Genomic DNA, 14,518 nt, shown 5'->3' with positions numbered 1-14,518 from the left:
TCCCACGACTAAAATGGCGAGCATGTTTGGTGCAACGGGTATTCGAACCCGCAAGTCTCAGATTACGATCCGAGCGCTTTAACCACCTGGCCATGCTGGGCCCCGAAACATTGGACATCCGCCACCTTCATCCAAGCCATTCTTACCAAAAAAGCATCCACAACTAGAAACAAATTTCAAAGACATGTTCATGCAGAATACACAAGTCGAGAAGCTATTTAAGTCAATAGACAAATTTACACAGACACTCCATACAAAGAAGGATATAATGAAAACTCAATCATCACAAACGCACTTTTAAACATCAACTGATTTCTTCCAAACAAGCATGTTGAAACCTAGATATGTATTTCCAAGATAGCCTGGAGAACTAAGACAGACAAACAACCTGTTAGCGACTTTTGAAGATTTCGACACTCATTATCGAGAGAGTCTCATTCACCCCACAGATATGGAACTGATGCTGTGTTCAACAGAATCTTCTATTACTGTCTCGTGTTCTCAACATTTTTACTCCTACAAAGAAAAAACAATCTTCGAAAAACGACGACCACGAGACGTTTTCAGACTTACCATCGACCCTTTTTAAAAATAGTCCATTATTCATTATGTATACTAATAATTTGTAATGTGCTGGTACGTGAACATATTACCACATGCTATTTATAAAATTATTGTACCTTTTAAAAAGTAATGGATTAATATGTTTCTAGTCTTATATTTTTGTGAGGTGATAAAACTGTATACTTTCCTTGTAAGTTTATTATGCAGCAGTTAGAAAATTGTGCACAATTACTATTTAATTATATGAATTTTACTAAGTAAGTGGTGTATTATATTCACACAAGTAAGCACCATTTCTCCAAGTTATATTAATAACCTTTTAGAAGTGTATGTAGCTGTAACATTCGCAATGTCCTAATAATATGATGTTAGTTTTGAATATGTAATACAACAGTTCTGCTTAGATTATATGCAGAAATTAATCTATTTTAGTAAATGTATGGTTTTAATCCTTACAATATTAATAACACAATGGATTATTTTGATCTATAAACCTTGTAACCATTACTGTGATCACACTTTGAAAGTTCCTTGGAAATAATATATTTCTAAAACTGTTATTTTAACTCTTCAGAATTTGTCGAATCTCCCTTTAAATCAAAATGTACAGTTATTCAGTTACACATTTTAACACTGAGTTATGCAACTATTTTTACTGGGACTGAAATAATTACAACTGAATACAAACCCTTATTGATGTAAGCTGTTTTTGGATGAATCAAATTACCAACACTACATTTTTTTTTTCTTTCCTTGGCAGGTCATAAAAGTATTAGATGTTTTTAATATTTAAAATTACTAAATTTTATAAATTGAATCATATTTTCAATACTTCAAGAATACCATTCTACAGACTGATTAATCTGCATACTTATTTTTAATCTACATCACGTATTCTATAAAATTGTTGTGTTATTTATAATTTTCTGTACTAAAAATTAACTTCCAATAAGTACTTATCTCCTTTTACACAGGTCTGAAATAACCAGGCAGTTAAGACCCTCAACTCGTAATTTGAAAGTTGCTAGTTCCAATCCCCATCACACCAAACATGCTCACCCTTTGGCTGTAGGGGACTTCTAATGTTACGGTCAAACCCAACATTCATTGGTAGAGAAGTAGCCCAAGAGTTGGCAGCGAGTGGTGATGACTAGCTGTCTTCCCTCTAGTCTTACACTGCTAAATTAGGGACGGCTAGTGGAGATAGACCTCATGTAGCTTTCACGAAATTATAAAACAAACAAACAATCCTTTTAAATCAATAGATATTCTCATTCAATGCTGGCATCTATTTGTGAAACTTGTTTTCAAGCATGTCCTGAGTTACTGCCTCCTCTTGATTGCAAATTATTCATTAAAATTATCATGTGACAACCCTCCATCAGTAATAGTGCAAGGTATTCTCATTACGCTTATGACTTCCTCTGTTCAATTCTACCAGATATCACTTTAAGTTCTCTTAGAATCTGGAAGCATCAGGTTTTAATGAAAAGGTAAGATGGGAAGTGTGAAATTTGGTAAGAACCTTCCAGAAATACATTTACAGTTTAGGTGAATTACAACTTCCAATACAGTGCATTATGTCATATCAACATATAGCAAGAATCTTACATTGAATAGGTGGAAGAAACAGTTTTAGGGAAGGAAAGAAGCATCCTCCAAAGCCATCCAGAGGACACACCTGAAGACAAGAAAGTCAAATTTGGAAAACTGATGTGGGAGACTGAGCCAGGTATACATTTCACCCAGATAAGAAAGATGTGGTACTTATGGGAAAACTGGAATGTAATGAGGGCTATCAATCTTCATTAGAAGAAAAGTGAGGGCATAAAATACAGTGGAGAGTCTGAAGGAACAACAACACTTGAAACAGTGCAATGGATGACCACAAAGATCTATTTTCAAATGCAGACCGTAATGATTCACTCAATACAAGGCATGGTAGGGATGAAGAGCTATTCTATTCTTAACCATATATGTTTTGGTTTAGAATAATGGCTACTTTGATAATACTTTCACAGTTGACTAGATGCCCCCCATTAGTTCTGTCAAGACAATATAAAATAAACTTAAAACAGATTTACCAGAGATCCATACAATGAAAAATAAACTTTGGAAGTACTGATGTGATTAATTATTATAGTTTACAAAAATAGAGGCATTCATGTAATCCACACCCTGCATACTGACACACTTGGTGATTTATTGAGATGGAAGATTAGTGTGAGAAAATATTACATTATAAAGAACATGGGGTTTACCAAACACAAGTTCTAACTTTTTTGATAATCTATAATTAGTTCAGATGTTTACCACTTTGCAAAATAAAATTGACATGAGGAATGAAAATTAAAACAGACTCAAAAGGAAAAAAATATTAAAAAATGCACTGCAGACTCAACACATACCTAGATAAAAATTCTGCACTTTACAGGTCACAATTCTTTCGAAACAGAAACTAATTACATGATTTATGTTCTCCTTGTAGCTGGCCAATCAACTTAGATGGCAATAATCCAGAAGAACATATTACTTTTGTGCCATTAATGATACAAATTCACACTCAAGTTGATACCAGGTGAACTATCCCACGAAGCAGCAGGTACCAGCTGTCATGACTCATATTAGGTACAGCAACACCTAGAAGTCAACTAGCACATGCCCTAGTAAGAAGTTCTGAGCTAGAATCATAAAAATAACTCCAAATTTTATGTTTCATATTTATCAAGCCGAGGTACCTGTCCTTTATTTGTACATGAACTTAAACAAAACCTGGGGCTGGAAGATATGATAAATTAGAAAAATCTTGATTTTCATACAATTCATTTAGAACATTCATTTACTAGACTGTATAATGGTTATTATGACCCTGTAGAAAGAGGTAGTATCAATTGTAATGTCAGTAGGGGTGCATTCTGTTACCTGCTTTCAACACCCAGCTCATCACATCTTTCTGCAGTGTTTCACATGATTATTTAATAGAAAACCAATGGCTACAGAAGTGTCTTACAGATAGGTCAAAGTAAGAAATTATTACAACTCAAACAACAGCTTTTCATACCAGCCTTATGGTGGCTGTTGAAATAGAAACTTCATCTCAGTTTATGTATTATTGTAACAAAGGCAGTCATCTTTGTTCATTTAATTCCTCCAAAGAGAGCCCAGCACAGTCTCTGAGATGTATATATTAAATGTTTGTCTGCTTTAGGCACACTGCATGCATGCATATTAGAAAAAATTATAAACGTGTCTTACTTTTTTAGTTTAAGATCAAGACACCATCTACAAATATAATTAATGTTAACTTTATTAAAGTGTTCAATAACAGCAATAATGGGGGTGGAGGAGTTACGAACCCTACATTAATATGTCCCCTTTTCCAAATTATCTTCACATTTACTCTCATGAAGAAGGATAGTCATCTATTGAAAGCAGTGCTGTTTTTGGTCTTCTTTAAAAACATTTCACACAGTTTGGTTAAGATTGGTCCAGTGAAGATAATGTAACAAGAGAAAGACAGATATTTGTGTTTTATATATATATATACACGATATAGCAATGAGGTTTATGGTATCAGTATACCAACTAATTCTACTTTCAACAAATCAAGACAAAATTTAGCTATTTTCCTTCTTTTCTCAGACATAAATACTAGTTTCATTTCCAGAACACTGAGAACAGTTGTTATTCTATTTTCCAGGTGGGTGTCAATAGTACTTCAAGTCCACTGCCATGTTTGTTGATTTATGAAAGAAGGGTAAAATTAAGTACAATACAGCTTTATTATTGTTTGGTTACTCTGGTTGTTATCATCTATAATTTGATTAAACAACCTTTAAATACTTTTCATGAAGATAGGCAAAACAGCATGTATGCCGAAATACGTAAACAAAACTTTCCCAACAAGAGGCTCCTGAGTAATTGAAGTTTCACTTTACTGAATCAGGAAAATAATTTTAAAAAATTCTTGCAAGGTTTTTTAACAGATGCCTAGAAATATCCACTTATCAACACTTGTTTCCAGTTCAGCATGTGAATGCTTTACTTGTGCATCAAATGCATTGATAAATATGTTTGTCTTTAAAAGTATTAAAGCTTATAAAGCAGTTAACTGTTTCTATTTGCAATAAATTCATTTTAAAACATTTTATCAATCAGATTTGTTTTGGAAATAATAAACACAAACACCACTTTCTTCTTTTCAAACAGAATAAGAACATGTAATTATTAGATTCATTATGTTTGACAATCAAACACATTCATTACCACCAGACATGAGAAGAGAGAAAAGAGTATTGTTTTTCACCTGCTCTAGATCTCTCAGACCTATGGTGTTCAACATGGTCACCACTTGCCACATGCCAAAACAGCTATTGACCTGTGGTGAACTGGTGCTTTACTTCTACCACCTATTTTTCAGTATAATTAATTCTATTAATAAATAATTGGAAACATTACTATGTATTTTTTACCCATCTGTAAAAACACAGTTAATTTTTTTGTCACATAGCAAAACTTTTAACACATTTTAAACAGTTTTGGTGACTATGAAATACATTTGGACACTGGTGTATTAGACCTAAAAGCACACCCACTCCCACAGCTTTTTTAAAGAACCACAATTATTCCAATGTTCTGATTTCATTCCAGTTAGAAACTTACTTTTAAATAGTATATATAATCATTTAAATTGGTGTGTTGGACTAAGGATTCTTTTACAGTGGGTGTTTGCCACATTTTGGAGATAAATTCAAAATAAATGAATGAACAGCATGCATTCCACTTATTTTAAAATATGTTCAAAACAAGTGAAACATGACAAATTCTTCACAATATATGTATCACAACTGGATCTAAATACTGTATGGTTCTCTTCTTCACAAAAAATCCATTTTGGCCAAATTCAATTAGTTTAAAATGCAGTTGACAAGCCAAACTATTTTTCTCTATTTTAAATGATTCATTTCACATTTTCTAACTTCTCTCTGACTGAAAGTCTCTTTTCCTCGGTTTTACTTTTGGCTCACTTCCTACTCTGGAAGTATTGCAGAGTATTGAGGCATTCTAGAAATCTCTGTAGCCTTAATATCAATTACACAACTTTCAATAACCTTCTGCTTTCAACTTTCTTACTGTGAAACAAAACAGTCAAGAAATATTAACTCACAAAATAAATTACCACCACCTACATTAAACAGTGTATTCTATCTTATAACACTGAACTTATATTTTAGTCACTACACTACTTGCCATTGATTGAAAACACTTAAAGTTTGTTGTAATGCAGTTTTTGAAGAGGAGGAAGAGAAAGTGGACCAGTTTGAACAATTCTTGAATTTCAAAAGATAACTTAATTTTAGTGAAATACTTGATCAAAAACTTTGAATTTTTTGTATACAAAAAACTTGTAATATTTACAGAAAGCTAGTCAGATTTTGTGAAGATACACATATCATTTTAAAAGTTACAGTGTGGAAACTGATGATTATAAACAAAGTCACACAGACACACTCTGTAATGAAAGGGTTCATTTCTTTTGTTCTTATCCCACTCTTACATGACATTTTAAGAAAAGAAATGTAGTTCCTCTATCCAGTAAGTATTTATTGCACTGGCTACTGAACCTTACCCTTCCAAGAAGCCAACAGTTGTTAACTACTATTCACAGCAGTGGATATACTAATTAGACTCCTTACTGAAAACCTGTATGCATCTGTTCAATGCACTTTGTTTCACTGTTACTTTGTGTTGTATCTTACCACTTGTACTTGAATGAAAGGGAAAAGAAAGAGAGTAAGATATTTGGTGTAGACCGAAGATAGTTTAGAGACAGCAGAGTTGTTCTATAGTTCCTATAAAAAACAAAACATACCACTTTAAGCTTTGATGTTATGCTTATAATGCCAACAAACATCTCATCAGGGTCCTAGCAACATAAGAACTGGTAACTCCATTTTTCTCTCCGCATGTAAAATTCAAGTGATTTTCACCCAGTCATCTAAAGTAGGGGCGTAGATCCTGGGGTGGATGAGTGGGATACACCTCCTTCATTTTAGGTGGGGGTATGGTGCATACAATCATCCCCCTACAGTTTGGTCTGTTGAATTGTTTTATTGCATCACAGGCTTACAAATTGTTTATTCTTGTGATTCTCATGTTCTTACCAATTAAAATACATAATTAGGCCTAGACGTAGGCTTTTTCAGTAGCCGAAATATACATCTTTAATATAGGCGTGCTTCTAAGCTTTTCGATTTAGGTGATAGTTTGTAAGTATCAGTCAGTAGGCCTAAGTATAGATGCAAGGCTTGCAAGCACTATCACAGAATCTACCTACGTCTTGTAATGTAGTGTAAGATTAAGTAACATTTTCATCACAACAGACTGAACAGAGCATGAAATTCGAAAATATCACTCCCAATCATAAACTCCTGTTATTTAGATCTGGTAAGCAATTTGTTGCTTGTAGCTGAATCAATCTAATGTGTATATTGTGCATGTCTATGTTGTTATGCATGTTTAGCCGGTTTTATTGTCGAACGCCTTACCTTATTCGCCTTAGCAGCTGAAGCCGATGACCATAGTGTACGTTTAGTGTACAGTTAACAACAGGTTCGGGCCTCTCTAATCCAGACGTGCCCTACATCACCCCCCCGCGCTCCCTTTAGTCTGAGCCTCGATTTTACAACAGGGCTCATTAGACCTGTGTTTGTGGCTCTCATTAAACCATGAAATTTCAGATTATCACCACCCTTTAATAAAGTGCTGGTGTTTTATGGTAAAAGAACAATATATTCTCTTGTCACACATAGTAAAAATATTGTATTTTCTTGTATAATTGTTGACTACATTGTTGATCAACAGACAATGTATATAACACGGTGTACATGTCTCATAACAAACTATTCTGACTTTTTTTTTCGTTGTATTCTCGAATTTATCAAAACAAAACATCACATATATACCCGAAACTGTTATTTGTTAAGCTTCTCATATATGTATGTATATATAATAATAATAATAGTGCCCCTAAATTCCGTAAGGAACAGAGGGCCGCAAACTCTGGGGTTTCAAAACAGACTTGGTTTTTTAGTGAGTAGGTTGTTAGCCTACGGCCCGGCATGGCCAAGCGTTAAAGCGTGCGACTCGTAATCTGAGGGTCGCGGGTTCACATCCCCGTCGTGCCAAACATGCTCGCCCTTTCAGCCGTGGGGGCTTTATAATGTGACGGTCAATCCCACTATCCGTTGGTAACAGAGTAACCCAAGACTGGGCGGTGGGTGGTGATGACTTGCTGCCTTCACTCTAATCTTACACTGCTAAATTAGGGACGACTAGCACAGATAACCCTCAAGTAACTTTGTGCGAAATTCAAAACAACAACAACAACAATTGTTAGCCTACTGCACAACCCCAACCAGGAGGACAATTTCTCGCCCACTGAGTGGAATCGAACCCCTGATGTTAGCGGTGTAAATCCGAAGACATACTGCTGGACTAGCGGGGGAGTGTGTATATGTATATATACACATTAATTCCAGCTGACAGGTGATATAATTAGTCTCATAACTTAATGATTTGAATGATGCAAAAAATTAATTATATTAATTATTACAAAGTCAAATTGTTGCTATTATTGCAATAACAAATACATTTTCATCTGGACTTTTTTAACCACTATGGTAACTTTCAAGATGATATACATTTAATCACACAAAAACTAAAATCCCACATTAATATAGTGAAGGGACTGGTGCAAGATTTACCTATTTCAGCTCCATTCAGAGAGCACCCAAAGAAACTCATGGAGTGTGACACCCAATAGCAGGAGCTTCACATGGATATACTTGTGGGATACTACTTGTGCAAAATTTTGAGAAATAAAAGTACTCTGAGTGGCACCGTGAGCCACTTTACAGAATCCTGTAAAATAGAGAAAATGTATTCATCTGACTAAGGATGGTAAGTAGATTGGAAGATAACAGACTGGAATAGGCAGTAACTCACATGAGATGAGACAGCCAGGTGATGAAGATAGTGTGTGATGAAAGTGGAAGATGTAGTCCACATGCCAGTCTGTAAAATGTCATCAAGTAGCCATCAAAAAACAAGAGGCAAAAGAATGGGTGAGATGGGAGATTTGATGAGAAGAAATATGGAACAGCCTGCAGGTATTGACATCCAATGAAAAGTAGACCAACAACAGCAGTTGACAAACTAAGCCTGTAAGTTTAGATAGTGATAAGTCCCTCAAAGAAGAAAATCCCAGGGAAGAAAGAAGTGAAGGGAGCCAGGAAATTATGAGATGTAGGCTAGGTAGCAAGATACAGCATAAACAGAATGCGACAGAAGACACAAGTCAGATTGAGCATGGAGTTGTGAAATGGAAGGGAAGTATGGGAGAAGGAGGAATCACCTTCCCAAATGCTGAAGTCTTAGAAAGAAAAGAGACCAGACACGATAAAGTAAAAGATATGGAGGATAGAAAAGGGTATGGAAAGAGTTCAAAGCATAGAGGTCTGAGAGGTGGTGACCTAAGGGAAGGAGTAAGAGGAAATAGAACTATAGGGAAATTTAATATAAGGAGCAGGTGACCATTGGCTCAGAGAAACTGGGTAACAGTATGCAAGATTATTAAGGTCCAAACTGAGCAAGGGAACAGGGCAGGGATATCTATGGAAGGAGAGGAAAAATATGGATAGAACTGGGGAAGACAGTACCTTGCAAAATCAGGAAAGATAATGGGTGGTAGACAAGGCAGCCTAATGACCAACAATGGTAGAGAGAGCCAACCCTTTGTTGAAAAATATTGTAAAAAAAGAGAGATAGCCAACAATGAGACAGTCAGGATGAAGATGGTGATGAATAGGTCAGAATGAAAAACACTATTACACTGGTAGATAGACAGGGTAGATAAGCAACAAGAATAAGACAGGAAAAAGATCACCATATAAGAATGGCTGGTTTGACAGGTAATGGATTGGATAAATCCCAAGTATGAAATCAAATAGCAACATGTTGCAGCAAGAAAGAAGGTGTGAGAGGAAGGAAAAGAGGGAAATAGCAAGACAGAAGGCAAAAAAGAAAACCAGTGATGAGTCAGTCAAAGAGGTGCCACAAGGGCCCATAATAAAAATCATGGAGGTGTGGCAAAAGCACAGATGCATAGACTCCCCCAGGAGAGAGCTCGCTCATCTGAAAACCCAAAGTCAATAAACTATTCCATGGGGCAGAACAAAGTCTGGTCAAGATATATGGCCTACATTGAGGTTTACAACATATAGTACATGACAGACAATAAGGCAAATGTATTGAGAAGTGACACACGAAAAAGAAGGTATAGGGTTTGAAAACAAAGAGTCCTGGATCTGATACTTTTCTGACACTTGATATAAGATATGACTGTGAAGTTTAAAGAGTGAACCATAACTAAATGATCCAACAGGAGGGGTAGAAATGGGAACTTGCCCAAAGTACTGCCAAAAGTTTGAGTACATTAAGCTGAAGTCAAGATACATCCTTGATCAGAGTGTTCAACATAAGGTTGTCATTCAGAGATGCCTCTCTTCCTAGTAAGAATATATTGGTGAAAAAGGCATAAGAAAAATTTGGGTGGAAGTAGGTGCACATTTATAGTGGTATCGAAGTGGTAGACAGCCACTCAAAATGTCTGTGAGAAGAGAAACAGTAGGCCCAAAGGTTCCTGTGATTCATTACACTGGTTGCACAAGGGCATTCAGAGATGGTTGATATGAGCATGGCCCAGTAGAATAAACAGTTTCAGGAAAGCTATAGTTACTAAAGACAATAGAGTCTCTCAGGCAACACGAGTAGGACAGACTCACATCCCAGTGAGAGAATGTTCCATCATTTGCAGATAGACAGGGTAAGATTCAGCCCAGCTGAGAAAGAAGTTGAAAAAATACTCCCAGAAAAACAAGGTATTTGATGGGATAAGAAAGCATTTAGAAGTCTTGGCAAGCCATCCTACAAAGACAGTTTCCTACAGAAGGAAAGTATGAAGGTAAGACTTCTCCTGTTAATGGGACAGAAGAAGCCAATCATTCATGTAATAATGAAAATCATAGAGCAAGTTCTTTCAGATGGTACACAAAAGCCTTGACTGTTCTGTTAAAGACATAGGAGGTCAATGCAATGCTAAAAAGAAAAAAGGATCGCTGAACTGGAAGGAATGATTTCAAGAAACAAATTTGAAATATTTTTAAGACTCAGCATTGGGAATATGAAGAAACATATCTGAGATGTCACTCTTGCTCATCCAAAGTCCAAGGAAAAAGAACCAACAAAGAGTAAAGAAATTTTCCATGCAAAAATGAGGGATGACCACCTAGCAGATGAAAGTGGAAAGGTAGATTACCAGCCTCCAGTCCCCAGTTTTATTGGGGACCACAAACAGGTGAAAGTAAGACCCTCTCTATGACTTGTTTGTGCAACAGATCTGGCACAGTGACTTCCAGATATTGAAGATAGATGTAATTTGAGAGAGAAGTGAAGTTAACCAGCTATTAACTGAGAGAAGAATTGAAAGGACAGTCCATGAAAACTAACAAGTATGACCCATCTAACTGCAGATAGTTGTTAACAAAGATGTGCATATCACAAAGACCAGCCCCCATGACAACTGAATCTGCTCCATTGTCATTGATGAATCCAGAAAGTCTGACACTGGGCTGAAGAGTATTGAGCAAAAGGATAAAATAGGAAAAGGGGTAAAAATATAGGAAGTGGGAGGAGTATAATGAAACAAGTAAACAGGGAAAGAGTAGTAGTACAGTCTATGGCAGAAAGGAGAAGGGAACAGGAATTGCCAGAAAATTCAAGTAGGGCTCGATGAATTGTCTCTTACATGAAGTGAAGAGAGGAAAGGTAATAAAACACAGAAAGTAGTATTAAGCAAAGACAAGAGAACTAAGCACTGGAGAGTGAAATCGACCTCAGTGGGCTTGCTCCCAAACAGGCAAAAAAGATTTCAAGGTCTATGACTCTAGAAGGAGGAAGTTCAGTTAACTGTAGGCCATGATAAAGGAATTAGAAAGCAAGGACAAGAAATAAGATCACTGACATGGGGTAGATCTATAAAGGAAGCAATATTATTAACATAATTTTCAGAAGATAGAAAAGAATCAAAATTATTTAAGTTGGGAGTTGTGATGTAGAGAATGGGAAATATAGTAAGACAATGGAATGAGAGATAGAGTGATAAGGTCCAAATAGCATGAGGATGTCTAAAATTCTCCTCAACGACAAGAGAGCATAACCAGAAGGGGAGACAAACAGTAAAAGTTGTCTTTCTCATCATATTCCTTCTCAAAATGAGGGAAATAATTCATGGCTGCATAATAAAACCTACTACCCTATGCACAATGGCTATCATGCCATTTATGTTTAACATGTTTTCAGTAGCCAAATTAAGAAATTGACAATTGCAAGGTTATTCCTCATCTCAGCAGATGCCAAAGTTGCATGAACTTGAAAGTTCATAGTTTGATAAACTAAAGAAAACAAAGTTCCTTTATTAGATTGCAAACCTCTGTAAGTTATGAATACAACAAAATACATCAAATACACACAGTGCTAAGGAAGATTAATGAAGAATCTCAGTGGAAAATCTCAGTGCACAGGAAGATTATGTCATGCTCATATTAGTGGAGGGCTTTTATTACATAATAACATCATTATGTAATGGTGAAAATCATGAGAAATCTAGTGAGTGTTGGTTGAAGTTGTTTAAAGAATTGTGGAATGCAAATCTCTCAGGCAGATGCACAAGAAAGATTGCTTTCTGTGTGAGAAGGTAGGTATGGTCTCAGAAGTAAGACATTTTATATTAATGAATGTATTATTGTGAACAGTGTGATCTATCTAAAATATTTATCAGGGTTAATATAATACAGTTCAGAAAATGATGGTTTAATTAAACACAAGTGCAATAATAATGTGAATTTACTGAGCTTATTTGGAAATATGCAATCCACTTTGTTGATTTTAAAAGTAAAATATACACAAAACTTTACTTAAAACACATTGATAATAGCAAAACAATTATGTCATTAACTGAAATGTTGTGGAAAGCAAAATATAAAACTAAGCAATTACACATGAAAAAGTGGAGTGGTCCACAAATGGCATCTAGCACATGAGTGGCATGTGCATTTATGTTAGCAATTTGCTTAGAGATGTGAAGTGTGAAAGTTGGAGTAAAAGTTAGCAATGAAGTGAATGTAAGGAGGGTATTCCTAACAGTTGGCCAGACTTCTATAAAAATTATATATCAGTGGTGAAGTGAAGGTGACAACAGCTGAGTGCTTAGCAGGACATATTAACGTTATAAAATATAAACAAATCAAAAAAAACAATTCCCTATTTTGTTTATTTGATTTATATGTGTATATATCTTTATTTAAGTTAGGTAGTGAAAATTTATGACCATTTTGTTTTCTTGAATATTTTTATAGATACTTTTTTAAATTTATGATGGGGAACATCCCAGAGGTGAAAACTGCCATTGAGTATACTAAAGTTATCTTCTGAATGAGATTAAACAGTTTCAACAAAAAGGACTGCAATTTTACCTTTTGAATCAGTTCCAACAACTCACTGGATTTCTTTAGTTTCTCTAAATTTTTTCAACCTGGAGAACTGCCAGTACATGTCTGTCTAAAACAGCAGCTTTCATGGTGTCTCTCCAGTTCTTGTCTACAGTTGTGAATCATCTGTATTGTATGATAAGAGTATTAAGATGATGTAATTATTCAAACAATTATTTAAAAAAAACATCTAAGATGTTGGAACACATTTAAAGTTTAAATGTACCACAAAATTATTTAAAAGGTGGTGCTACCCGTAACAATAGATTTAAACAAATAAAAATATGTTTTCTATTTGTATTTCTTTCCTGTATGGAACGTTTTTAATAACTGCATTTTATTTTTATCACAACTACATTTTTCTATTTCAACTAATAAGTATAAGAAGATAATTGAATTACACAAAGCACTAATAATTATATTTGATGTTTAAAATACTAAGCTATATACATAAATATGTATATAAAGAGAATAAAAAAGTCAGAGATAAAACAATAATATATAAATTGTCTTCACACAAGCAATAAAATACTACTTATACAAATTCTAAAAAACATTGAGGAAATATTAAAATAGTTGTAGTGCATACCTTCCCTCCTCTGGCATTTGAGCCATAATATCAGGGGAACTAAAGATTGGCTCTAAATATAGCCATGTAGCTTGAACTTTTAACCACTCATCAATTATCTCTCCTAACATCAACAACTTGTGTTCCCACTCTCTGTAAAAATGAAAAATAAAAAAGTGAAAATACTTCACAATTTGAAATATATAGTATATGAAATATAAAGGTATATATAGTGTTTATCATAAAATAAAAGTAATATTTAACAAAGAAAAAATTATTAGAATATAATTAATTTGATAAAAATATTTTATCAAACCTTTTTTTACATTTGTGAAACATTACCTTTAAGTTTTTCTAAAAACACAGTAAACATTACTCCTTAGTATAACACGTTTCTTTTACACTATCATTTCAAACATAATCCTTTTTAGATTTTTTTCATGTATATATCTATCTTTATGTGTATTTGTCTTTAAGAAAACAATACACACACATACACATGTATATGATTATATCTGTACTTAAAAAAAATTGAGAACGACCATCAACTATGTTACAAAAAAAAATTAATTTTTTGCAGCTTACTTTAACCACAAATAGAGTTAGCTAGCATTCCTCTCAAATGAAATGCATGTGTATCAACATAAAACTAATTTATTCGTTGTGGGCCTGGACTATTAATGAAATATCCAGTTTCAGACAAGAAAGAAGACTGAATATTGTTTGTGAGTTTGTAAAATTTTAGTATATAAATAATTATTTCTCATAATTATTTTTA

The 14,518-nt window shown here is 34.4% G+C and overlaps 1 protein-coding gene across 7 annotated transcripts in view; it reads right to left on the bottom strand.

Annotated features, from left to right (window-relative positions):
- LOC143251934 (dynein axonemal heavy chain 7-like) overlaps window positions 1-14,518 on the bottom strand; it is a 557,556-nt gene that overhangs the window by 525,675 nt on the left and 17,363 nt on the right. For 4 of the 7 annotated variants that reach the window (XM_076503310.1, XM_076503303.1, XM_076503305.1 and 1 more), the window contains 2 exons: window positions 13,762-13,893; window positions 13,158-13,298 (listed from right to left, as the gene is read on the bottom strand). Coding sequence is in view for 4 of the 7 variants with exons in the window: in XM_076503303.1 (XP_076359418.1) it covers window positions 13,295-13,298; window positions 13,762-13,893 (136 nt within the window). In the remaining 3 variants the exon portion in view is untranslated. Of the gene's footprint in view, window positions 1-5,459; window positions 5,697-13,157; window positions 13,299-13,757; window positions 13,894-14,518 lie in introns of those variants that run through there. The other 3 variants (XM_076503309.1, XM_076503308.1, XM_076503306.1) reach the window with 2 other exon arrangements.

Source organism: Tachypleus tridentatus, chromosome 6 (assembly GCF_004210375.1).
Source record: "Tachypleus tridentatus isolate NWPU-2018 chromosome 6, ASM421037v1, whole genome shotgun sequence".
Taxonomy (NCBI): domain Eukaryota; kingdom Metazoa; phylum Arthropoda; class Merostomata; order Xiphosura; family Limulidae; genus Tachypleus; species Tachypleus tridentatus.
This window is presented reverse-complemented; position numbering and strand designations above follow the sequence as displayed.